We start from the raw sequence: 26478 nt of genomic DNA, 5'->3' as shown, positions 1-26478 counted from the left end.
GTGTGTCATCACCCTTTTGGGGTGTGTGGGGTCTCACAGTGGGTCAGGACCCTGTCAGGTGTGTGTGGTGTTTCACAGTGCTTCAGGACACTCTCAGGAATGTGTGTGGTCTCACAGTGTGTCAGGACCCTGTCAGGGGTGTGTTTGGTCTCACAGTGTGTCAGGTCCCTGTCAGGTGTCTGTGGGGTCTCACAGTGTGTCAGGTCCCTGTCAGGGGTGTGTGGGGTCTCACAGTGTGTCAGGATCCTGCCATCAGGGTCTGGGGTCTCACCATCTGTCAGGTCCCTCTCAGGTGTGTGGTTTCTCGCAGTGTGTCAGGATCTTGTCGGGGGTGTGTGGGATCTCACAGTGTGTCAGGTCCTGTCAGTGGTGTGTGTGATCTCACGGTGTGTCACGTCCCTTTCAGGGGCGTGTGGGGTCTCACAGTGTGTCAGAACCCTGTCGGGTGTGTGGCGTCTCCCAGTGTGTCAGGACCCAGTCAGTGGTGTGTGGCGTCTCACAGTGTGTCAGGTCCTGTCGGGGTGTGTTGTGTCTCACAGTATTTCAAGTCCCTGTTAGGGGTTTGTGGGGTCTCACAGTATGTCATCAGTCACTGAAAGCAAGCATGCAGGTACAGCAGGCAGTGAAGAAAGCTAATGACATGCTGGCCTTCATAACAAGGGGAATTGAGTACAAGAGCAAAGAGGTCCTTCTGCAGCTGTACAAGGCCCTGGTGAGACCACACCTGGAGTATTGTGTTCAGTTTTGGTCTCCAAATTTGAGGAAGGACATTCTTGCTATTGAGGGAGTGCAGCGGAGGTTCACGAGGTTATTTCCCGGGATGGCGGGACTGTCATATGGCGAAAGATTGGAGCGACTGAGCTTGTTACTCTGGAATTTAGAGGGATGAGAGGGGATCTTATTGAAATATAAGATTATTAAGGGATTGGACATGCTGGAGGCAGGAAGCATGTTCCCGCTGATGGGTGAGTCCAGAACCAGAGGCCACAGTTTAAGAATAAGGGATAGGCCATTTAGAACGGAGTTGAGGAAATGCTTTTTCATCCAGAGAGTGGTGGATATATTGAATGCTCTGCCCCAGAAGGCTGTGGAGACCAAGTCTCTGGATGCTTTCAAGAAAGAGATGGATAGAGCTCTTCAAGATAGAGGAATCAAAGGTTATGGGGAGAAGGCAGGAACTGGATACTGATTGTGGATGATCAGCTATGATCATAGTGAATGAAGGTGCAGGCTCGAAGGGTCGAATGGCCTACTCCTGCATCTATTGTCTATTGTCTATTTTCTATGGGACCTTGTCTGGGGTGTGTGGTGCCTACCAGTGTGTCATCACCCTGTCAGGGGTGTGTGCGGTCTCACAGTGTGTCAGGACCCTGTCAAGGTTGTGTGGGGTCTCACAGTTTGTCAGGGGTGTGTGGCGTCTCACAGTGTGTCAGGACCCTGTCAGGTGTGTGCGGCGTCCACAGTGTGTCAGGTCGCTGTCAGGGGTGTGTGGGGTCTCACAGAGTGTCAGGACCCTCTCAGGGGTGCATCGGGTCTCACAGTTTGTCAGGACCCTGTCAGGGGTGTGCGGGGTCTCACAGTGCGACAGGACATTGTCAGGGGTGTGTGGTGTCTCACAGTCTGTCAGGTCACTCTCAGAGGTGTGTGGGGTATCACAATGTGTCAGGATATGGTCAGGCGTTTGTGGGGTCTAACAGTGTGTCAGGACCCTGTCAGGAATGTGTGGTGTCTGACCATTGTCAGGGGCCTGTCAGTTGTGTGTCGCGTCTCACAGGGTGTCAGTAACTTGCCAGGGTTGTGTGGGCTCTCACAGTGTGTAAGGATCTTGTCGTGGGTGTGTGGGGTATCACAGTGTGTCAGGACGCTGTTATCGTGTATCTCACAGTGTGTCAGAACCCTCTCAGATGTGCGTGGGATCACAATGTGTGTCAGGACCCTGTCAGTGGCATGTGGCGTCTCACAGTGCGTCAGGTCCCCGTCAGGGGTGTGTGGGGTCTCACAGTGTGTCAGAACCCTCTCAGATGTGTGTGGGATCACAATGTGTGTCAGGACCCTGTCAGTGGCATGTGGCGTCTCACAGTGCGTCAGGTCCCCGTCAGGGGTGTGTTGTGTCTCACAGTGCCTCAGGACCCTTTTGGGGTGTGCCGGATCTCACAGTGTGTCAGGATGCTGTCCGGGGTGTGTGGGGTCCCACAGTGTGTCAGGTCGCCGTCTGGTGTGTGGGGTCTCACAGTGTGACAGGACCCTGTCAGGGATGTGTGAGTTTTCACAGTGTGTCAGCACCTTGTGAGTGGTTTGTGGGGTCTCACACTGTGTCAGGACCCTGTGAGTGGTTTGTGGGGTCTCACCGAGTGTCAGGACAATGTCAGTAGTGTCTGGGATCACACAGTGTGTCAGTACCATGTCAGGGGTACGTGGGGTTTCACAGTGTGTCAGGGTCCTGTCAGGGGGTTTCGGGTCTCACAGTGTGTTCGGACCCTGTCAGGGGTGTGTGGGGTCTCACAGTGTGTCAGGACCCTGTCAGGGGTGTGTGGGGTCGAACACTGTGTAAGGACCCTGTCAGGGGTGTGTGGGGTCTCACAGTGTGTCAGAACCCTCTCAGATGTGCGTGGGATCGCAATGTGTGTCAGGACGCTGTTAGTTGTATGTGGCATCTCACAGTGCGTCAGGTCCCCGTCAGGTGTGCGTTGGGTCTGACACTGCGTCAGGACCCTTTTGGAGTGTGTGTGGTCTCACAGTGTTTCTGAACCCTGTGCGGGGTGTGTGTGGTCTCACAGTGTGTCATCACCCTTTTGGGGAGTGTGGGGTCTCACAGTGGGTGGACCCTGTCAGGTGTGTGTGGTGTTTCACAGTGCTTCAGGACACTCTCAGGAATGTGTGTAGTCTCACAGTGTGTCAGGACCCTGTCAGGGGTGTGTTTGGTCTCACAGTGTGTCAGGTCCCTGTCAGGTGTCTGTGGGGTCTCACAGTGTGTCAGGACCCTGTCAGGGGTGTGTTTGGTCTCACAGTGTGTTAGGACCCTGTCAGGGGTGTGTTTGGTCTCACAATGTGTCAGGACCCTGTCAGGTGTCTGTGGGGTCTCACAGTGTGTCAGGTCCCTGTCAGGGGTGTGTGGGGTCAAAAACTGTGTAAGGACCCTGTCAGGGGTGTGTGGGGTCTCACAGTGTGTCAGAACCCTCTCAGATGTGCGTGGGATCGCAATGTGTGTCAGGACGCTGTTAGTTGTATGTGGCATCTCACAGTGCGTCAGGTCCCCGTCAGGTGTGCGTTGGGTCTGACACTACGTCAGGACCCTTTTGGAGTGTGTGTGGTCTCACAGTGTTTCTGAACCCTGTCAAGGTTGTGTGGGGTCTCACAGTGTGTCATCACCCTTTTGGGGTGTGTGGGGTCTCACAGTGGGTCAGGACCCTGTCAAGGTTGTGTGGGGTCTCACAGTTTGTCAGGGGTGTGTGCGGTCTCACAGTTTGTCAGGACCCTGTCAGGTGTGTGCGGCGTCCACAGTGTGTCAGGTCGCTGTCAGGGGTGTGTGGGGTCTCACAGAGTGTCAGGACCCTCTCAGGGGTGCATCGGGTCTCACAGTTTGTCAGGACCCTGTCAGGGGTGTGCGGGGTCTCACAGTGCGACAGGACATTGTCAGGGGTGTGTGGTGTCTCACAGTCTGTCAGGTCACTCTCAGAGGTGTGTGGGGTATCACAATGTGTCAGGATATGGTCAGGCATTTGTGGGGTCTAACAGTGTGTCAGGACCCTGTCAGGAATATGTAGTGTCTGACCATTGTCAGGGGCCTGTCAGTTGTATGTCGCGTCTCACAGGGTGTCAGTAACTTGCCAGGGTTGTGTGGGCTCTCACAGTGTGTCAGGACGCTGTTATCGTGTATCTCACAGTGTGTCAGAACCCTCTCAGATGTGTGTGGGATCACAATGTGTGTCAGGACCCTGTCAGTGGCATGTGGCATCTCACAGTGCGTCAGGTCCCCGTCAGGGCTGTGTTGCGTCTCACAGTGCGTCAGGACTCTTTTGGGGTGTGTGGGGTCTCACAGTGTTTCTGAACCCTGTGAGGGGTGTGCCGGATCTCACAATGTGTCAGGATGCTGTCCGGGGTGTGTGGGGTCCCACAGTATGTCAGGTCGCCGTCGAATGTGTGGGGTCTCACAGTGTGTAAGGACCCTGTCAGGGGTGTGTGGGGTCTCACATTGTGCTAGGTCCCTGTCAGTGGTGTGTGGGGTCTCACGGTGTGTCAAGTCCCTGTGAGTGGTTTGTGGGGTCTCACAGAGTGTCAGGACAATGTCAGTAGTGTCTGGGATCACACAGTGTGTCAGTACCCTGTCAGGGGTGCGTGGGTTTTCACAGCGTGTCAGAGTCCTGTCAGGGGGTTTCGGGTCGAACAGTATGTCAGGACCCTGTGAGGGGTGTGTGGGGTCGAACAGTGTGTCAGGACACTGTCAGGGGTGTGTGGGGTCTCACATTGTGCTAGGTCCCTGTCAGTGGTGTGTGGGGTCTCACGGTGTGTCAAGTCCCTGTTAGTGGTGTGTGGGGCCTCACAGTTTTTCAGGACCCTGTCAGTGATGTGTGAGGTCTCACTATGTGTCAGGAACCTCTCATGGGTGTGTGGGGTCTCACTGCGTGTCAGGACCGTGTCTGTGGTGTGTGGGGTTTTACAGTGTGTCAGGACATGTCAGTGGTGTATGGGGTCTCACAGTGTGACAGGACCCTGTCAGGGATGTGTGAGTTTTCACAGTGTGTCAGGACCCTGTGAGTGGTTTGTGGGGTCTCACAGAGTGTCAGGACAATGACAGTAGTGTCTGGGATCTCACAGTGTGTCAGTACCCTGCCAAGGGGTGTGTGGGGTCTCACAGTGTGTCAGGGTCCTGTCTGGGGGTTTCGGGTCAAACAGTGTGTCAGGACCCTGTCAGGGGTGTGTGGTGTCTCACAGTGTGTCAGGACGCTGTCAGTGGTGTGTGGCGTCTCACAGTGTGTCAGGTTCTGTCAGGGGTGTGTTGTGTCTCACAGTGTTTCAAGTCCCTGTCAGGAGTGTGTGGGGTCTCACAGTGCTTCTGAACCATGTCAGGAGTGTGTGGGGTCTCACACTGTGTCATAAACCTGTCAGGAGTGTGTGGGGTCTCACAGTGCTTCTGAACTATGTCAGGGGTGTGTACGGTCTCACAGTGTGTCAGGGTCCTGTTAGGGGTTTGTGGGGCCTCACTGTGTGTCATCAGTGTGTAAGCAAGCATGCAGGTACAGCAGGGCAGTGAAGAAAGCTAATGGCATGCTGGCCTTCATAACAAGGGGAATTGAGTACAAGAGCAAAGAGGTCTTTCTGCAGTTGTACAGGGCCCTGATGAGACCACACCTAGAGTATTGTGTTCAGTTTTGGTCTCCAAATTTGAGGAAGGACATTCTTGCTATTGAGGGAGTGCAGCGTAGGTTCACAAGGTTAATTACCGGGATGGCGGGACTGTCATGTGTCGAAAGATTGGAGCGGCCGGGTTTGTATTCTCTGGAATTTAGAAGGCTGAGAGGGGATCTTATTGAAACATAAGATTATTAAGGGATTGGACACGCTGCAGGCAGGAAGCATGTTCCCGCTGATGGGTGAGTCCAGAACCAGAGGCCACAGTTTAAGAATAAGGAGAAGGCCATTTAGAAAGGAGTTGAGGAAAAGCTTTTTCACCCAGAGAGTGGTGGATATATGGAATGCTCTGCCCCAGAAGGCTGTGGAGGCCAAGTCTCTGGATGCTTTCAAGAAAGAGATGGATAGAGCTCTTAAAGATAGTGGAATCAAAGGTTATGGGGATAAGGCAGGAACTGGATGCTGATAGTGGATAATCAGCCATGATCACAGTGAATGGTGGTGCTGGTTCGAAGGGTCAAATGGCCTACTCCTGCACCTATTGTCTATTGTCTATTTTCTATAGGACCCTGTCCGGGGTGTGTGGTGTCTCACAGTGTGTCAGGACCCTGTCAGGGGTGCGTGGGGTCTCGAAGTGTGTCACCGCCCTGTCAGGGGTGTGTGCGGTCTCACAGTGTGTCAGGACCGTGTCAGAGGTGTGAGGGGTCTCACAGTGTGTCAGGACCCTGTCATGTGTGTGTGGTGTCTCATAGTCTGTCAGGACCCTGTCAGTGGTGTGTGGGGTCTCACAGTGTGACAGGACCTTGTCAGGGGTGTGTGGGGTCTCACAGTGTGTCAGGACCCTGTCAGGGGTGTGTGGGGTCTCACAGTGTGTCAAGAACCTGTCAGGGGTCGGTGCGTTCTCATAGTGTGTCAGGACCCTCTCAGTGGTATTTGAGGTATCACAGTGTGTCAGGACCCTGTTGGGAGTGTGTGGGGTCTCACAATGTGTCACAACCCTGTCAGGGGTGTGTGCGGTCTCACAGTGTGTCAGGTCCATGTCAGATGTGTGTGGGGTCTCACAGTGTGTCAGGACCCTGCCAATGGTGTGTGGGTTCTGACAGTGTTTCAGGACCCTCTCAGGTTTGTGTCCTGTCTCACAGTGTGTCAGGAGCCTGTCAGGGGTGGGAGGTGTCTCACAGTGTGTTAGTACCCTGTCTTGTGTGTGTGGGGTCTCACAGTGTGTCAGGAGCCGGCCAGGTTTGTATCGTGTCTCACAGTGTGTCAGGAGCCTGTCAGGGGTGGGAGGTGTCTCACAGTGTGTCAGTACCCTGTCTTGTGTGTGTCTGGGGTCTCACAGTGTGTCAGGGGCTGGCCAGGTGTGTGTGGGGTTTCACAGTGTGTCAGGAGCCTGTCAGGGGTGTGTGGGGTCTAATAGTTTTACAGGATGTTGTCAGGGGTGTGTGTCAGCCATTCACCTGAATAATAAGTTTACCGTCCTGGATACTGTTGGCGGGGACGACCGACCAAGTGTGAGCCACGGTGGCAGGGCCTCCGGCACTGAGTCTGACCCTGTGGTGTAGAAGGGTGGGACGGAGAAGAGGAGAGCTGTCGTCATTGGAGACTCTATAGTCAGGGGAGCAGACCGGAGATTTTGTGGACATGAGAAGGACACCCGCATGGTTTGTTGTCTCCCGGGTGCCAGGGTCTGGGATGTCTCTGACCGGGTGCACAACATCCTGGTACGAGAGGGAAAGCAACCAGAAGTGGTGATACATGTTGGGACCAACGACATGGGCAGGAAGAGGGATGAGGTCCTGAAGTGTGAGTTTCGGGAACTAGGCAGAAGGCTGAAGAACAGGACCTCAAGTGTGGCGTTCTCAGGATTGCTGCCAGTGCTACGTGACAGTGATGGTAAGAATTGGAGGAGATGGCAGTTGAATGCGTGGCTGAGGAGTTGGTGCAGGGAGCAGGGTTTTAGATTTTTGGATCATTGGGATCTCTTCTGGGGAAGGTGGGACCTGTACAGATTGGATGGGTTGCACCTGAACTCCAGGGGGAGCAATATCCTTGCAGGTAGGTTTGCTGGCATGGTTCGGGAGGGTTTAAACTAATTTGCGAGGGGGATGGGACCCGGAGCAATAGACCAGTGAAAGAAGTGCATGGAGTAAAGCCAGATCGAACATACAGAGAGGCTTTGAGAAAAGAGAAGCAGAATAAACGGTGTAAAGACAGTAAGGTAGAAGGGCTGAAATGTGTGTACTTCAATGCAAGAAGCATCAGGAACAAAGGTGATTAACTGAGAGCTTGAATACATACATGGAATTATGATGTAATGGCCATTATAGAGACTTGGCTGGCACCGGGGCAGGAATGGATTCTCAATATTCCTGGATTTCAGTGCATTAAAAGGGATAGAGATGGGGGGAAAGGGGAGGATGGGTGGCATTACTGGTCAGGGATACTATTACAGCTACAGAAAGGGTGGGTAATGCAGCAGGATCCTCTTTTGAGTCAGTATGGGTGGAAGTCAGAAACAGGAAGGGAGCAGTTACCATATTGGGGGTATTCTATAGGCCCCCTGGTAGCAGCAGAGATACAGAGGAGCAGATGGGGAGGCAGATTTTGGAAAGGTGCAAAAATAACAGGGTTGTTATCATTGTTGACTTTAAGTTCCCTAATATTGATTGGCACCTGAATATTTCCAAGGGTTTAGATGGGGCAGAGTTTGTTAAGTGTGTCCAGGATGATTCCTGTCTCAGTATGTTGACAGGCCGACTAGGGGGAATGCCATATTAGATCTAGTACTAGGTAATGAACCGGGTCAGGTCACAGATCTCTCAGTGGGAGAGCATCTGGGGGACAGTGACCACCGCTCCCTGGCCTTTAGCATTATCATGGAAAAGGATAGAATCAGAGAGGACAGGAAAATCTTTAATTGGGGAAGGGCAAATTATCAGGCTATAAGGCTGGAACTTGCGGAGGTGAATTGGGATGATGCTTTTGCAGGGAAATATACTATGGACATATGGTCAATGTTTAGGGATCTGTTGCAGGATGTTAGGGATAAATTTGTCCCGGTGAGGAAGATAAATAATGGTAGGGTGAAGGAACTATGGATGACAAGTGAGGTGGAAAATCTAGTCAGGTGGAAGAAGGGAGCATACATGAGGTTTAGGAAGCTAGGATCAGATGGGTCTATGGAGGTATTTAGGGTAGCAAGAAAGGAGCTTAAGAAGGGGCTGAGAAGAGCAAGAAGTGGGTATGAGGAGGCCTTGGCGAGTAGGGTAAAGGAAAACCCCAAGGCAGTCTTCAATTATGTGAAGAACAAAAGGATGACAGGAGCGAAGCTAGGTCCATTTAGATAAAGGTGGTAAGATGTGCCTGGAGGCTGTGGAAGTGAGCGAGGTCCTCAATGAATACTTCTCTTCAGTATTCACCAATGAGAGAGAACTTGATGATGGTGAGGACAATATGAGTGAGGTTGATGTTCTGGAGCATGTTGATATTAAGGGAGAGGAGGAGTTGGAGTTGTTAAAATACATTCGGACGGATAAGTCCCCTGGGCTAGACAGAATACTCCGCAGGCTTCTCCATTAGGTGAGGGAAGAGATTGCTGAGCCTCTGGCTAGGATCTTTATTTCCTCGTTGTCAACGGGAATGGTACCGGAGGATTGGGGGAGGCGAACGTTGTCCCTTTGTACAAAAAAGGTAGTAGGGATAGTCCGGGTAATTGTAGACCAGTGAGCCTTACATCTGTGGTGGGAAAAATGTTGGAAAAGATTCTTAGAGATAGGATTTATGGGCATTTAGAGAATCATGGTCTGATCAGGGATAGTCAGCATGGCTTTGTGAAGGGCAGATCGTATCTAACAAGCCTGATAGAGTTCTTTGAGGAGGTGACCAGGCACATAGATGAGGGTAGTGAAGTGGATGTGATCTACATGGATTTTAGTAAGGCGTTTGACAAGGTTCCACATGGTAGGCTTATTCAGAAAGTCTAAAGACATGGGATCCAGGGAAGTTTGGCCAGGTGGATTCAGAATTGGCTTGCCTGCAGAAGGCAGAGGGTGGTGGTGGAGGGAGTACATTCAGATTGGAGGTTTGTGACTAGTGGTGTCCCACAAGGATCTATTCTGGGACCGCTACTTTTCGTGATTTTTATTAACGACCTGGATGTGGGGGTAGAAGGATGGGTTGACAAGTTTGCAGACGACACAAAGGTTGGTGGTATTGTAGATAGTGTAGAAGATTGTCAAAGATTGCAGAGGGACATTGATAGGATGCAGAAGTGGGCTGAGAAGTGGCAGATGGAGTTCAACCCAGAGAAGTGTGAGGTGGTACACTTTGGAAGGACAAACTCCAAGGCAGAATACAAAGTAAATGGCAGGATACTTGGTAGTGTGGAGGAGCAGAGGGATCTGGGTTACATGTCCACAGATCCCTGAAAGCTGCCTCACAGGTAGATAGGCTTATGGGGTGTTGGCTTTCATAAGTCGAGGGATAATGTCTAAGAATCGCGATGTAATGAAGCAGCTCTATAAAACTCTGGTTCGGCCACACTTGGAGTACTGTATCCAGTTCTGGTCAGCTCATTATAGGAAGGATGTGGAAGCATTGGAAAGGGTACAGAGGAGATTTACCAGGATGCTGCCTGGTTTAGAGATTATGCATTATGATCAGAGATTAAGGGAGCTAGGGCTTTTCTCTTTGGAGAGAAGGAGGATGAGAGGAGACATGATAGAGGTGTACAAGATATTAAGAGGAATAGATAGAGTGGACAGCCAGTGCCTCTGAACATCTGGAGAGGAGTGATGCTTATGTGAGAATGCTGTTCTTGGACTACAGTTCAGTATTCAACACCATCATTCCCTCCAGGCTTGACAAGAAGCTCAGAGACCTCGGCCTCGACCCTGCCTTGTGCAGCTGGATCGTGGAGTTCCTGTCAGATCGCCAGCAGGTGGTAAGAGTGGGCTCCCTCACCTCTGCCCCTCTGACACTCGATGTAGGTGCCCCTCAGGGCAGTGTCCTAAGCTCCCTCCTTTACTCTCTGTATACACATGACTGTGTCGCCACCCACAGCTCCAATCTGCTAATTAAATTTGCTGACGATACTATATGGATTGGCCAAATCTCAAATAATAACGAGGTAAACTACATAGAAGAAGTCATCACCCTGACACAGTGGTGTCAAGAAAACAACTTCTCCCTCAATGTCGCAAAAGCAAAGGAGCTGGTCACAATGTCGCGAAAACAAGAGGAATGGAGACAGGCTGACCCCTATTGACATCGATGGATCTGGGGTTGAGAGGGTGAACAGCTTTAAGTTCCTCAGCATTCACGTCACTGAGGACCTCACGTGATCTGTACACACCAGCTGTGTGGTGAAAAAGGCACAACAGCACCTCTTTCACCTCAGATGGTTGAGGAAGTTTGGTATGAGCCCCCAAATGATAACGATTTTCTACAGGGGCACAATTGAGAACATCCTGACTGTCTGCATCACTGCCTGGTATGGGACCTGTACTTCCCTTAATCGCAGGACTCTGCAGAGAGTGGTGCGGACAGCCCAGTGCATCTGCAGATGTGATCTTCCCACTACTCAGGACATTTCAGAGACAGGGTGTAAAAAGGGCCCGAAGGATCATTCTGAACCCAAGTCTCACCAAGCACAAACTGTTCCAGCTGCTGCCATCCGGGAAACGGTACCGTAGCATAAAAGCCAGGACCAACAGGCTCCGGGACAGCTTCTTCCACCAGGACATCAGACTGATCAATTCACGCTGATACAACTCTATTTCTACAAGTGTATACATAAACACACACTCACCGAGCACACTTTACTGTAATTGTGCTGCTGGCACAGAAAAACAATTTTCAGGACATGTGTCCATGATATTAACTCTGATTCTGAGAATTTTTATCTGGCTGTTATCTCATTTTTTTAGATCTGTTATTCATCATACTCATACTGTCCTCGTTCATATCAATCTAAGTATGCTCCAGTGCACGTGGTGTTTTCTAGAAACTGTTGTTTAAGTTCTTATTTTTCTTTGCATATTTTCCAGATCTGTTTCTGACCAGGATATTAAACCAAAATTATACGTCAATATGGGCATAGTGAGTGTTTACTACCTTTGTTATATTTTTACTGTTCAGCTCTGTTTGGCAGATTTTCTTGATCCTTGATGTAAATTCAGATTTTCTTCAGACTTGAAGTAAATTTTGTTGGAAGGTTTTTCTTTATCACACGATTATCTATTTTCTTTGCTTATTGATATCCTAAATATATGCTTCATATTCTGTTGCATTGTATCCTGAAGCTCTGTTTGATATTCTACTGGCTCTATTGCAACATTCTTTATGTTTCATGCTCTGTACTTTTCAAGTCTAAAGTTTATGCTTATATCTTTGGAAATTAGTTCCATTATTTGAATTATTCGTTTTAGCTTTGCTGATGCAAGAGCAAATAATTTCAAATCATCAATGTATCGCTGTGCAAAGGCATAATTCGTATTTTTACCTGATTTGGTACCTGATTTTTGTCCGTTTCAGTAAATTATGAGCAGGTTTATAGCCAAACAAAACCATACTAGCCTTAGTGAGTCTCTCTGGAAAATCCCTCAATTTATTTTGATAATGGTGGTTCTTTCTTTATGGTTGTTAATAGGACGATTATTTTACACCAATGCTACATCAGATGTTGTAGAGAATCAAATGTTTTTGATAGACAGTATAACATTGAAAGATTTCTGCTTTCCACAGGGTTGGAAATAGAATTACATAATCTGTTATCTGTTGTTCATACCCGAACGGTATTCTTTCTGCTGTCCTGTGAGTATATTATGGTTATCTAAGTGAGTTTGTTATTAGTTACAAGATGCACGATGCTACAATTATATAATTGTCTTATTGTTATTAAGAGCCAATAATAACTATTCAATGGTCTTATAAATGCAGAATTAAAGCTGTCCCTGAGGCTTTTGGTACATACATTCAGCCTTTTATATCTTCTGCCCCAAGGGAGTATGAAAGAGAGAATGTTTGAGGTGGTTTGGGGCTCAGCAGCAAGGCGTTGGGCGGGGTTTGCGTCTTGCCAACTTGATTGAGTTCCTCCAGGAGGAGACAAAGGTGATGGATGAAGTTACACATGGATGTTGTCTACTTGTATATTGGTAGTCTTTGACAAGGTCCCACATGGGAAACTCATACAGAAAATTAATATGCTTGGGAACTGTATGAATTTTCCTGGCTGACGGGGTCCCACACTGGGAGAAATTTCTTGGCTGGCGGGCGGTGAATCTGTGAAATTGTTGTCATAGACGGTGAGGAAGACACGTCATTGGATATATTTAAAATGCAGATCGGTATCTTCCTGATTCGGAAGAGCGTCAACTGTTACAGAAGGCAGGATAATGGGGTTGAGAGAAATTGAGGAGCAAATTCACTGAGCCGATTGGCTTAATTCTTAAGTCTTCTGGTTTTAGGGAGCATCTGGAGTATTGTATTCGCTTCTGATGGTCCAGCTATTGGAAAGGATTGGAGGGAGTACAGAACAGGTTCATCAGGGTGTTGCCTGGATTCGGTGGCATGTGCTACAAGTAGAGGTTTGATAAACTTGGTTTGTTTACTCTGGAGTTAGAACAGAGATCTGACAGAGGTGTACAAGTTTGAGAGATAAGAGTTTGGGTCGACAGCCTGTGTTTTGTTTGTTTGTTATTTTTTACATAAGACTGGTGTCTAATACCAGAGGGCATTTCGTTAAGGTGAGATGGGGTAAATTTACAGCAATTATGGGTAGATTTTTTCACAGAGTTGTGGGTGCCTGGAATTCGTCTGGGAAAACATGGCTTTGTGAAGGGAAGGTCGTGCCTCACGAGCCTAATTGAGTTTTTTGAAGAGGTAACAAAAAGAAATTGATGAGGGTAGGGTGGTAGATGTGGTCTACATGGATTTTAGCAAGGCATTTGACAAGGTCCCCCACGAGAAATTCATCCAGAAAGTCATGAGGCATGGGATCAGTGGAACCTCTGCTGTTTGGATAAAAAAAAATGGCTTACAGGAAGAAAGCAGAGGGTAGTAGTGGAAGGAAAGTATTTTGCCTGGTGGTCGGTGATTAGTGGAGTGCCGCAAGGATCTGTCCTGGGACCCCTGCTCTTTGTGATTTTTGTAAATGACCTGGATGAAGAGGCGGAAGGATGGGTGAGTAAATTTGTGGATGACACAAAGATTGGAGGAGTTGTGGATGGAACTGTAGGTTGTCGAAGGTTACAAGAGGATATAGACAGGATGCAGAGTTGGGCAGACAAATGGCAGATAGAGTTCAATCCGGTTAAGTGTGAGGTGATGCATTTTGGAAGGACAAACCAGAAGGCTGAGTACAGCGTTAATGGTCGTTACTTAAGAGTGTGGATGAACAGAGGGACCTTGGGTTCAAATCCATACATCCCTCAAGGTCGCTGCATGGGTTGATAGGGTAGTTAAGAAGGCCTGTGGGATGCTAGACTTCATTAATAGGGGGACTGAGTTCAAGAGTAGAGAGGTCATGTTGCAACTCTACAAATCTCTGGTGCAACCAAACTTAGAGTATTGTTTTCAGTTCTGGCCACCTCATTATAGGAAGGATGTGGAAGCTATGGAGAGGGTGCAGAGGAGATTTATCAGGATGTTGCCTGCATTGGAAAATGAGTCTTGTGAGGCAAGGTTAGCAGAGCTGGGACTTTTCTCTTTGGAGCGTAGAAGGATGAGAGGGGACTCGATAGAGGTCTACAAGGTTATGAGAGGCATAGATAGGGTGGAGAGCCAGTACCTGTTTCCCAGGGCACGAATAGCAAACACCAGAGGGCGTATGTACAAAGTTAAGGGAGGGAAGTTTGGGGGAGACATCAGGGGTATGTTTTTTACACAAAGGGTTGTGGGTGCCTGGAATGACTTGCCAGGGATGGTGGTGGAGGTTAAAACATTAGGGGTATTTAAGAGCCTCTTTAACAGGCATGTGGATGAAAGAAAAATAGAGGGTTACGGGGTAGTGTGGGTTTAGTACGTTTTTTAAGGATTGTATGGGTCGGCACAACATCGAGGGCAAAGGGCCTGTACTGTGCTGTAGTACTCTAGTGTCTAGGGTCATGTCGGAGGCAACTATGTTAGAGATGCTGCTAGTTATACATGAATGTGCAGGAAATGCAAGGATATGATCAATAATATAAGAAAGGATACCAAAGTATTTTTTTTTCTTTCACCAGATATATAAAGAGGAAAGAAGGGAGAAGGTCGATATCGGACCACTGGAAAATGCTGTTGTAGTTGCAGTAACAGGTGAAAAAGAAATGCCAGACAAACTCTGTGGAAGTCACTAGCGGAATTACAAAAGGTAAAGAAAATCAGCGAACAGAATTGCATGTAGTGCTATTAATAAGGAAAAGGAGCTTGGAAGATGAAAGATCTGAAGATAGAAAAGTCACCTGGACTGGGTCATACAGTGTATCAGGAGCCTGCCTGGGGTGTGTGGGCATTCCCAGAGCATTAGGACCTGGAGTGAAGGCTTCAGCAGAACCAACAGATGGATTAATGGAAAAATAAAATGTAGAATATTCAGGCTGCAAAGAGAGATTCTTTGAATTGTTACATGCATCCAGAGATCAGCAAATGTCTGATGGTGAATTTTGATTCCTAGGTTTCGCCAAGTCACAGACTAACATTTGACATGTGGTTTGAACTGTGCATTTCATCACTCACCTATCAGTTGAGTGGGTAATTCAGATAACCCTTCGCCAATGCTTATGTATTCTTGTGGATCAGGACCTGTTTAAATATTAAAAAAAAAATCCATGGAAGCAGAGCTAAAACAACTAAAATAACTAAAATGTTTATTTCAATGTGCCTTTGTGTTCAGTGCGTATTTTTAACATACCGAGGTCCTGTATTTCCCTCAGTATTCTGACCAACTTCGGTAACTCAGTCCTCCAAGTCACAAAGGATTCCCACATTGCTCTGCGAGCCTGGGAGCCTTTGCCCATCACCAAACTGAGGAAGAGTCTGGAACTCTCTGCCCGGTTTCCCTTCTCTGTCAGCTCAGTGACTTTCTAGAAAAGGAAAGTAATAAATTTACCGCGGAGCAGACAGTCAGACGTACATGGAGAATGTGGAGGAAAATATCTGTTCATGGCCCCAGTAGCTTCAGAACAGATGCAGTCCCTGGGTTGCTGCTGATCCCCTCTGGGTTTAGTCTTTAACAATGAAACAGTAAATGAAGGAAATTATAAATCAATATTGTGTAAGAATAAGGATTTACTGACACCCTACAGTATATTTAATGTGATTAATTTCCTCGATCTGTCAATGTGTAGCATTGCATCAACAAGATTTGACAACAAGGATAGAAGAGAGGGGAGAGCGAGAGAGCAAAATAAAATGGATGGTGGGCATCACTGAATCGTGACTGAAAGAAGATCATATTTGTGTGCTCACATCCAAGCATAAATATTGAATAGAAAGGATAGGCAGGTAGGTGAAAGGGTTGGGTTGAATCTGTTGCCATTAAAAATGATAGGTCCTGAGAACGAGGTGATATCAAATTGGACGATGGAGATGTTAAGAAACTGCATAGGTGAAATGACCCTGATGGAAATTACATACAGGCCTGTTAACAGTAACCAGGATGTGTGCTACAATTTACAACGGGAGAGAGAAGGGGCATGGAAAAAGGTGAATGTGAAAATAGTCATTGGGAATTTCAATATGAAGGGAGCTTTGGAAAATCAGGTCAGTGCTGAATCCCAAGTGAGAGAATTTATAGAATGCCTATGAAATCGCTTTTGAGAGAAGCTTTTGGTTGAGTCCACTATAGGAAAGGCGTATCTGGAGTCTGTTTGGGCACGTGGCCAAGTGGTTAAGGCATTCGACTAGCGACCTGAAGGTCGTGAGTTCGAGCCCCAGCCGAGGCAACGTGTTGTGTCCTTGAGCAAGGCACTTAATCACACATTGCTCTGCAACGACACTGGTGCCAAGCTGTATGGGTCCTAATGCCCTTCCCTTGGACAACATCGGTCTCGTGGAGAGGGGAGACTTGTAGCATGAGCAACTGCTGGTCTTCCATACAACCTTGCCCAGGCCTGCGCCCCGGAGAGTGAAGACTTTCCAGACGCAGATCCATGGTCTCGCAAGACTAACGGATGCCTTTATTATCTGGAGTCTGCATTAGATTTGATTGGGGAGCTTCAGGTAAATAAACCCTTAAGAGGCAGTGATCAGAAAATAGCAGAACTCACACTGCAGTTTGAGAGGGAGAAGGTTAAGTTAGATGTGTCAGTATGGCAGTTGGATAAAGGAATTACAGAAGCATTGGAGAGGAGCTAGGCAAAAATAAACTCGGAAGTGACACTAACAAGGACAATGGCAGAGCAGGAATGGCTGAAGTTTCTTGGAGCAATTCAGAAGGTGCAGGACAAATGATCACAAAGATGAAGAATCATTCTGAAGGGAGGATGATCAACCGTGGCTGACGAGGTTGTCAAAGCAGCACAAAAGCAAAGGAGAGGGCACAGAATATCAGAAAATATAGTAGAAAGCTGGAGGACTGGGATGTTTTTAGGAACCAACAGAAGGCAATTTAAAAGCCGTTAGTAGAGAAAATATGAAATATGAAGGTAGGCTAGCGAATAATTTAAAATAGCTTACCAAAAGGTCCGTCTGATATATGAAGAGTGAAAGAGAGGAAAGTAGATATTGGGCCGCTGGAAAATGACAGTGGAGAGATACTGTCAGGGGACAAGGAAATTGCGGAGATATTAGTAAGTATTTTGCATCGGTCTTCACTGTAGAAAACACTAGAACGTGCCAGATATTTGAGAACGTCAGGTGGCAGAATTGAGTGTATTTGCAATTATTAAGGAGAAGGCGCTCGGGAAGCTGAAAGTTCTGAAAAGTATAAGTGGCAAATGAAATACAATGTTGGAAAGTGTATGGTTATGCACTTTGGCAGAAGAAATAAACGAGCAGACTATTATTTAAATGGGGAGAGAATTCAAAGTTCTGAGATGCAACGGGACTTGGGAGTCCTCGTGCAGGATACACTTAAGGTTAAACTCCAGGCTGAGTCTGTGGTGAAGAAGGCAAATGTAATGTTGGCATTCATTTCTAGAGGAATAGAGTAAAGGAGCAGGGATGTGATGTTGAAACTGTACAAGGTGAGACCTCACTTGGAGTACTGTGGGCAGTTTTGGTCTCCTCATTTAAGAAAGGATGTGCTGATGTTGGAGAGGGTACAGAGAAGGTTCATTAGAATGATTCCGGGAATGAGAGGGTTAACATATGAGGAACATTTGTCCGCTCTTGGACTGTATTCCTTGGAGTTTAGAAAATGAGGGGGGACCTCATAGAAACATTTCGAATGTTGAAAGGCATGGACAGAGTGGATGTGGCAAAGTTGTTTCCCATGATGGGGGAGTCTAATACGAGGGGGCATGACTTAAGGGTTGAAGGGCGCCCATTCAGAAAAGAGATGCGAAGAATTTTTTTTAGCCAGAGGGTGGTGAAACTATGGAATTTGTTGCCACAGGCAGCAGTGGAGGCCAAGTCATTGGGTGCATTTAAGGCAGAGATTGATAGGTATCTGAGTAGCCAGGGCATCAAAGGTTATGGTGAGAAGGCGGGGGATTGGGACTAAATAAGAAAATATATCCGCTCATGATAAAATGGCGGAGCAGACTCGATGGGCCGACTGGCCGATTTCTGCTTGTTTGTCTTATGGTCTTCTGATCTTAAGATTGATGAGTCCAGATCAACCGCACCCGATGGCTTCTGCAAGGGGAGGCTGAAGAGATTGTGGAGACATTAGTAATGATTGCTCAAGTATCACTAGATTTTGGAGTGGTTCCGGAGGACCGACTATTTTAATTTGTAGGCCAGTTAGTCTGATCAACGTTGGGAAGATGTCAGCAGTCGATAATTGAGGATAAGGTTTCGGGGCATTTGAATGCACATGATAAAAAAGGCCAAAATCCATGGAAGGGAATTTTGCCTGATAGGCCTGTTGGAATTTTTGGAGAAGATAGCATGCTGGGTGGAGAACGGAGAGTCAGTGCAAGTTGTTTACTTGGACCTCCCGAGGACCTTTGACTAGGTGCCGCACATGACACCGTTTAACAAGACAGGGGCCGACAGTAGGACAAGAAAGACACTAGCATGGAAAGAGAATCCATGTTTTTCTCCAGACAGATTTTGTCCGACTGTCAGGAAACACAGAATGGGAACAAATAGAGCTTTTTCTTATCAGATGTTGGTGTTCTGGAGTGGTTGGTTTAGGGACAGTTTCTTTTTCTGTTATGTCAATGATTTGAAGGCTTTATGGCCAAGATTTCACGTGTTACGAAGATAGGGGGAAGGACAGGAAGCGTTGAGGAGGCAGGGATTTTGCCTGAGGACAGAGACCAATAAAAAAATGGACAAATCAGTGGCAATTAGAATGTAGTATAGGGAGGTAGGTGGCCATACACTTTGGCAGAAATAATGAAGACATAGACTATTTTTGAATCTGGGAGAAAAATCAGAAATCAGAGTTGTAAAGAGTCTCAGGAGAATGAGTACAGGATTCCTTGCAGTTTGAGTCGGTGTTAGGAAAGGTAAAAACAATGTTTGTTTTCATTTCGAGAGGATTAGAATATAAGAACAAGCACTGGTTACTTCGCACTGGCATATCGTGAACGGTTTTAGTTCCCTGATGAGAGAAAATATGTAATGGCATTGTGGAAAGACCAGGGAGGAATCAAAACTAACAGAACTGGAGATATTAAACCTGATTTTGATGAGAATGATTCCTGGATGAGCCTGTACTGGCTGGAGTGTGGAAGGATGGGGGGGCGGGGGGGGGGGGGAGGGATCTACTTGTAACCTGTGGAATATCGATAGGCTCTGAGAGGATGTGGAGATGATGTTTCAAAGTGGGGGAGTCCAGAACCAGATGGAACAGCCTCAGAATAGAGGGATGCCCATTTAGAACAGAGATGAGGAGATTCTTCAGCCGAAGAGTAGTGAATCTGTAGAATTCATTGACCCCGACAGCCGCAGAGACCAGGTCATTGGGTGTATTTAAAACAGAGTTTGGTACCTTCTTGATTAATTAGGTCAGCAAAGTTCATTGGGAGAAGGCAGGATAATGGAGTTGAGAGGGATAGTAAATCACCCATGATGTAATGGCGAAGCAGAATCGATGGCCCCATTTGTGCTCTAATGCCTTATGGTCTTATGATGTGTAAAGGCAACAGAACATTAAGGAATGTCAGTGCGGCTGCCTCATGATGCAGACGGTTACTGCCTGGAGCTCACGCTGTAAAATGATGATCAGTTTCTGAAGGAAGGCATGGGCTTCCTGATTAATTGAGAAGTTATGAATTAAGCATTGAATAGTCTTCAAGCAACATACACCTATGATGCAATTAAGGTAATCGAGGATGCAACTGAAGATGGATGGGCTTAGGACATTAGAAACACAGAAACATAGAAAATAGGTGCAGGAGTAGGCCATTCAGCCCTTCGAGCCTGCACCGCCATTCAGTACGATCACGGCTGATCATCCAACTCAGAACCCTGCACCAGCCTTCCCTCCATACCCCCTGATCTCTTTAGCCACAAGGGCCATATCTAACTCCGTCTTAAATATAGCCAATGAACTGGCCTCAACTGTTTCCTGTGGCAGAGAATTCCACAGATTCACCACTCTCTGTGTGGAGAAGTTTTTCCTCATCTCGGTCCTAAAAGGCATCCCCTTTATCCTCAAACTGTGACCCCTCGTTCTGGACTTCCCCAACACCGGGAACAACCTTCCTGCATCTATCCTGTCCAATCCCTTTAGGATTTTATACGTTTCAATCAGATCCCCCCTCAATCTTCTAAATTCCAGAGAGTATAAACCGAGTCGCTCCAGTCTTTCATCATGTGAAAGTCCTGCCATCCCAGGAATCAATCTGGTGAACCTTCTTTGTACTCCCTCTACGGCAAACAATCAAATTACTTTGAGAAATAAGGACTTTCATATGATGAAAGACTGGATCGACTAGGCTTATAATGATTGATTCCTCGAAAAGTTACCGGCAGGGAATTGGAAAGGTTTTACTGGAATACCAGCCCAGACGCTGCGGGTGGAAGTGTGAAGTTTACAGGTAGTTTTGAAGACAGTCTTATCTATACTATATAAATATTAATTGTCCTCTATGTTAGCACGTACAATGCCAGACAAATGTATTGTGGATTTAACTTGCATTCCTGAAGGCTGTGAGTACCAACCCAGACATGTGGGCGTCAGGAGGAGAGGATGAAGTCAGAAGATGTGATGTTTTGTATGTGGCTTCTAAAGAAAGCATTGTCTATGCATTGTCTATAACTTTGTAAATAGGGATTGCCCTTTGTGTTTAGCATATAAAAATCGAGCCCACATTGGGCTAACAGACCTTTCCACCGGAAGTGCCTCCATCCGTATGATGCCTGCCGTACCTTGTTTTGTCGAATAAAGGAGCTGCATTGTATCTACCAGTAACTCTGTCTTTCCGGAGATTTCATCCACCCCACAACAAACTGGATCAGCACATTTGCGGATGACACCAACATTGGGATGGTGCAGTGGACAAAGAGGAAGACTACAAGAGCTTGCAATGAGACCTAGACCAACTGGAGAATGGGTTTAAAATGGGCCGATGCAATGTAATGCAGACAGGTGCAAGATGCTGCACTTTGGGAGGACCAAGCAGGGTCGATCTTACACAGCGACCGGTAGAACAAAGTGATCTGGGAATACAGATGCATAAGTCATTGAAATTGGCGGCAAATGTTGATAGGCTCTGAAAGAACGTTTCTTAGCGCATTAAACTTCATAAATGAAAATATTGTGTACAGTGGATGGGATATGATGTTGTATAAGACGTTGGTGAGGCCTAATTTTGATATTATGTGCAGTTCTTCTCACCTACCTATAGCGCAGATGGAGATAAGTTTGAAAGAATACAGAAAATATTACAAGGATGTTGCCGGTACTGGAAGACCTAAGTTATAAGAAAAGAGTGAACGGGTTAGGACTTTATTCATTGGAACATGGAAGACTAAGGGGAGATTTGACAGAAGTGTGCACAATTACATGGGGTATAGAGAGGATAAATGCAAGCAGGCATTTTGTACTGAGGTAAAGAGGTACTACAACAACAGTAAAGGGTGAAAGGTGAAAAATTCAAAGGGTTCAAACGTGTAACATGTTGACTCAGAGGGTGCTAAGAGTGTGAAACTAGCCAGCAGCGCAAGTAGTACAAGAGGTTAAGAGAAGTCTGGATAGATAAATGTTTAATGAGTGGATAGAGCGCCATGGCCCGGTGAAGGTCAATGCGAATAGGTAGTTTAAGTAGACCAGCATGGAATAAATGGGCCAAAAGGCCTGTTTCTGTGCTGTACTTTTCTATGACTATGACAAGTCAGCCACACATTGTTTGGGAACTCAGATGGAGACCAGACCAGCTGTGGTTAGCAGGTTTCCCTCCCTCAAGTACCGCAGTGAAGCCAGTTGTCCCAATTTACAATCTGACAGTTTAATATTCATCCTGGATTAATGAGCTGAGGTGAATCTGCCTGACTGTTCAGACAAGATTTGAAATTAGTTTAAGACTGAATGCCTCTTCAAGGTCCAGATATGCAGCCACTGCTCTTATATCACACTGATAAATACAGCAGGTGTGAGAGGAAAAGGTGACGTTGAACCTGTAGTTCCCAGTGCTCCCCATCTTAACAGCTGAGACCAGATCTGTGAGAGACAAGTCAGAGATCAAAGTCTCCATTCCGATGTAGAACTTCTAGAACGTGCAGGAGGTTAACTTTGGTCACTATTCCCAGCATTTCTGTGACAATACACAAACTACACTCACCTCATTTTCTTCTCTACTGAAATGTCCCTCCTTTGTCAACATCCAGCCGAGTCTTTCAACCTTTTCTTCAATCGCTTGTTGGAGTCTGTCCCTGTAGAAATTTGTCAGTTGGTACAGTCGATATTCCTCCCCCTCTGCCAGGAGGTCAGAGATTGTAAACCCTGGCTCTGTTAATATAAAAAGGAAAATGTAGGTTTGAACTCAGATATCCCTCGTCTCCACCGCTCTCATGCAACTCCACAACAAAATGTGTCTTGAACATGCCTACAGACAAAAATGAATTAATTCCCCATCACCAATACTGGACTAAAAACTGAACCAACAATGTTCTGGTCATTACATTAATAGGAGGACCACATTTAATGCAAACCAGTCAATCCCCCATCCCGCCCACTCACCTATTTCAATTCTGGATAAGCAATAAATGTTGGGACTGTGGGTAATATTCGCTTCCCAGAAATCCTTTCTCCATCCTGGCGAATACACTTCCCTTGACTCACATCCCAGAAATACTCTCCTTAACTGGACAGCTGCATTTCCTCCAATACACATCTTGGAAATCCTCAGAGCCAGTAGTACATTTACTGTAATGGGGTAGCGGGTGCCTCTCTGCACCACATGTACCTCTCATTTCCCATCTCATCTGACCAGCCCTCCAACAAGGCCTCACCTTTACCCTCCTCCCTGCCACATTCTGTGAACACGTCATGCTTATCCCCAAATACTGGCATTAAAACCGACCCAACAATGTTCTGGGCATTACCTTACCAGAAGGACCACATTTAATACAAACCATCCTGGCGAACACATATCCTGGACATACTCTCTTAATCTGGACAGTTGCATTTCCTCCAATAGACATCCCGGAACTCATCAGAGCAGGTAGTACATTTCCTGTAGTGGGGTAGCAAACTGCCCACTACATCACATGTACCACACCCACACATTCCCCCTCTCCTTTGACCAACCCTCCAACAAGGCCTCACCTTTACCCTCCTCCCTGCCACATTTTACGAACCCATCACCCTCATATTTCACTCACCTGCTCCTTGTTGGACACTTGACAATTCCGTGTCCAATGAGCTTCCGAGTTGACAGACAGTCGCCTCACTTGTACCGGTTCCAGGGTCCTGCTCAGTGTCTCTGACGTCACTGTCTCTGGGCTGAATTTGCTCCACTTCCGCTGCGGCCGGACCGCATTCCATTGGGACATTGCTCTCAATCTGACCCTGCTTTGGTACCTTGTTTCCCGTGTCCCGATCATCTTCCCTCGATGATCCGCCTGGTAAAATCCTCTTCAGTTTCCCTATTCCCTTCCATTTCCTACCTGAAATAAGTGATGAATTGCAGGTTATACGAGTATGATTTAGATCTGAGCAAAACTGATTCAGACTGCAATGGAGCCGAGACTCTGGGTGACCAGATTTGGAGTGGAACTGTGCTGGTGAATGTGAACCGCACATCTTGCCAGGTGACCATCCCAATAAGCCAGTGACTGGACACATTCACTCCCAGTAAAATAACAGGAGAGACACAGTAAAACTGAGACTCTGGCTGACCAGATTTGGAGTGGAACTGTGCTGGGTAATGTCAACCATACATCTTGCCAGCTGACCATCCCAATAAGCCGGTGTCTGAGCACATTCACTCCCAGTAAAATAACAGGAGAGACACAGTAATACTGATCACTGAATTCACAGCAGTTGAACACACGGATGACCACGGGATCTTAATGCAGCAGTGTCCGGTGATACTGGGAAATATCACCGCGATTATCTTCGACATGCTAAAATCTCCCAGGGTCACTTCCTGTCCAGTAGTCAGTGTCACACACAGACCAGCAACGGGATTACACATGGTCCGGTCTGCTGGATCACACATTCTCCAATCGCTTTGTCACACGATGTCCAGTCCCCTCGGTCACAGACTGACCATTCCCCTGAGACGCACATCGCCCGGTACCCTGGGTCGCAGGCTGACCATTACCATGAGATCTATGCTGTCTGCTCCCCTGGTTGCCTTCTTATCCCCCGCCTGATGATCATCATGTAACAACTATGCAAGTCATTGGCAATGTCTCGTTTAGAGAGCTTTGCGTGTAGTTGCAGTTGTTAATCTAAAGGATGGAAGTGATTAAGCTGGAATGTGTGTAGTGGAGAATGACCACTACGGTTCTGGGCTAGGGTGATGTTTTTTGTGTTATATGGTTCGTCTAGGACAGTTTGTCCTGGAGCTCAGGGGCTTGAAGGGAGACCTTACACACGTATATGAACATAAAATAATCAGGGGCGTAGATAGGGTAGATAGTCACAGTCTTTTTCCCGGGGTGCGGGAGTCTGAGACTTGAGGGCAGAGATTTAAAAGGGACCAAAGGGGTATTTTTTCATGTGGTGGGTGAAGGGTATAAATTACGTGCAGTCAGAGAAGGCTGCAAACACAGATAAAATTACAAAGTTGAGAGCATGTGGACAGGAAGAAGAAGTTTACAAAGGGAATTTTTGAAAAGCTGCAGGAAAATAGGACAGGCTTAGACATTTAGATCAGCGTGAATTAGATGGGCCGAAGGACCCGTTTCCAGGCTGTAATATATTTTTATTCCACCTGGAATCACAGATTTGAGCACAATCACAATGCCTACAGGTGACAGAGACATTTGGTTATTCGTTATGCCGGGATTCCCAGCAGAGATCCTGGGAATTTAAATTCAGGTAGAAGATCAACTCAAGTGGGAAATATTTAGAAACTCACATTCACCATTTCTCCACAGCCCGGATATTCACTGGGGTATTAAAACACAGAAGCAGATCACACAAATGTATCTACAATAAGCTGCCTCCTGATCCTCAACCATTCCCAACACTGGCAATATCCACGGCTCTGCTACAGAAAACAGATTTTGGAAACACCCCTCTTCTTTGTGCAGCAGGCAAGGAAAACCAGGGGGGAGTTGATAGCTTTCCTTCCAAATTCTGAAATGCTGTGTTATCACAGAATTTCTGAAATCCAGGAAATGCTCCTATTATCTGGTTCTATATTTTATAAATGGAAGTTGGAGATATCTTACACCTCAGTACTTGTCTGGAAGTGAAACGGACCCTGACCCTGAATATTTACATAAACCACAAGACTGCTGTCACATTCCTGTCTGTGTTTCACTCACAACCACCTGATTCAGGAGTCCCTGTTCCTTTCACTCAGCTGAAGCTTTGCATGGTGAGTGGAGTGATTCGACCATTACTGTTGTCAGGTCCCTGCGCTCGATCTGTTAGGTTGATGAATTACTCAATGCCGCTTTACCAGTGGGATAAGTGATACTGCTTGATGAAACTTTTCTATGCCCTGTTAACATCTATGTCAGTTTCTTCATCTGAAGTACTGTGTAGAAACGTGACAAAAGTTTAATTCAAAGATCCCTGTGATCATACCTTTGTCCATTCTGATTGTGACTGGCGATTGTTGATTGTCGTCGTCTTGTTTACACTTTGGTCGCGGTTCAGGACAGCTCCACCTGCTGGTGATGCCCTGAATTACACACAGCAAGCAGACAGTGACTCAGAGAGAGTAGATTACTCAGCAAATATGACAGTACTTCCATCCCCTTTATCAGAGCAGCAGTTGGCTTGGGGACTAAACATTCCCCGTTAACAACAACACCCACTCCATGTCTGTAAGTCTGTCCAGTGATACCTGGCGCATCTACTGAAAGAGTCACAGGGCAATAGAGCACAAATACAGACCGTTCAGCCCAATGAGACAATGCCAACCACAGTGCCCACCGAGATGGTCACAATTTGCTGTGATGGGCCCATTTCCCTCCTGGCCTTTTTACTCCATCTACACATCCCAGTTGCTTTTTGAATTATGCGACTGTGCCTGCCTCATCCATATCCCCTGGCTGTTTCCTCCACGTAATCCCCAACATCTGCATGAATCCGTTGCTGCTCTGGTTGGTTTTATAATCTCTTTACCACCCCCTGTCCATTTATATCCCCTATATGCTACGATAAACTTCTCTGTAAACAGCAACTATTAATTTTGTGCATTCTACGAACTAACCAGTCAAGTAAGCCTTGGTCAAACGCATCCAAATCATTGCTATAAAATAAAACAACGAATATCAAAGGTCCCAACCTGTAGCCTGGCGGCACACCACTGATTACTCGCCTCCATTGCGAGGAGTAACCTTCAACCAGCACTTTTTGCTTGCTACCTTGAAGCTAATTTTGAATAAGTCCAACTTGCTCTCTTCGGA

The 26478-nt window shown here is 47.0% G+C and overlaps 1 protein-coding gene and 1 long non-coding RNA gene across 3 annotated transcripts in view; one reads left to right on the top strand and one right to left on the bottom strand.

Moving 5' to 3' along the window:
- The window catches only part of LOC134342145 (uncharacterized), a 30032-nt gene extending 14976 nt beyond the window's left edge, over positions 1 to 15056 (top strand). Inside the window, exons 2-4 of the long non-coding RNA XR_010016960.1 lie at positions 11397 to 11448; positions 12094 to 12162; positions 14571 to 15056. This is a non-coding gene — a long non-coding RNA (uncharacterized LOC134342145). The remainder of the gene's footprint in view (positions 1 to 11396; positions 11449 to 12093; positions 12163 to 14570) is intronic.
- Positions 1 to 25767, bottom strand: part of LOC134342144 (NACHT, LRR and PYD domains-containing protein 3-like) — a 40655-nt gene extending 14888 nt beyond the window's left edge. For both annotated transcript variants that reach the window (XM_063040118.1, XM_063040120.1), the window contains exons 1-5: positions 25652 to 25767; positions 23269 to 23553; positions 22227 to 22393; positions 15239 to 15410; positions 15064 to 15129 (exon numbers count right to left, since the gene is read on the bottom strand). In XM_063040118.1, the coding sequence (XP_062896188.1) occupies positions 15064 to 15129; positions 15239 to 15410; positions 22227 to 22393; positions 23269 to 23553; positions 25652 to 25661 (700 nt within the window). In that variant the 5' untranslated portion in view covers positions 25662 to 25767. The remainder of the gene's footprint in view (positions 1 to 15063; positions 15130 to 15238; positions 15411 to 22226; positions 22394 to 23268; positions 23554 to 25651) is intronic.
- Between the last annotated feature and the right edge of the window lie 711 nt (positions 25768 to 26478).

This window comes from Mobula hypostoma, unplaced genomic scaffold, assembly GCF_963921235.1.
Source record: "Mobula hypostoma unplaced genomic scaffold, sMobHyp1.1 scaffold_130, whole genome shotgun sequence".
Taxonomy (NCBI): Eukaryota; Metazoa; Chordata; class Chondrichthyes; order Myliobatiformes; family Myliobatidae; genus Mobula; species Mobula hypostoma.
Note: the sequence above shows the minus strand (reverse complement) of the source record. Positions and strands in the feature narration are given on the sequence as shown.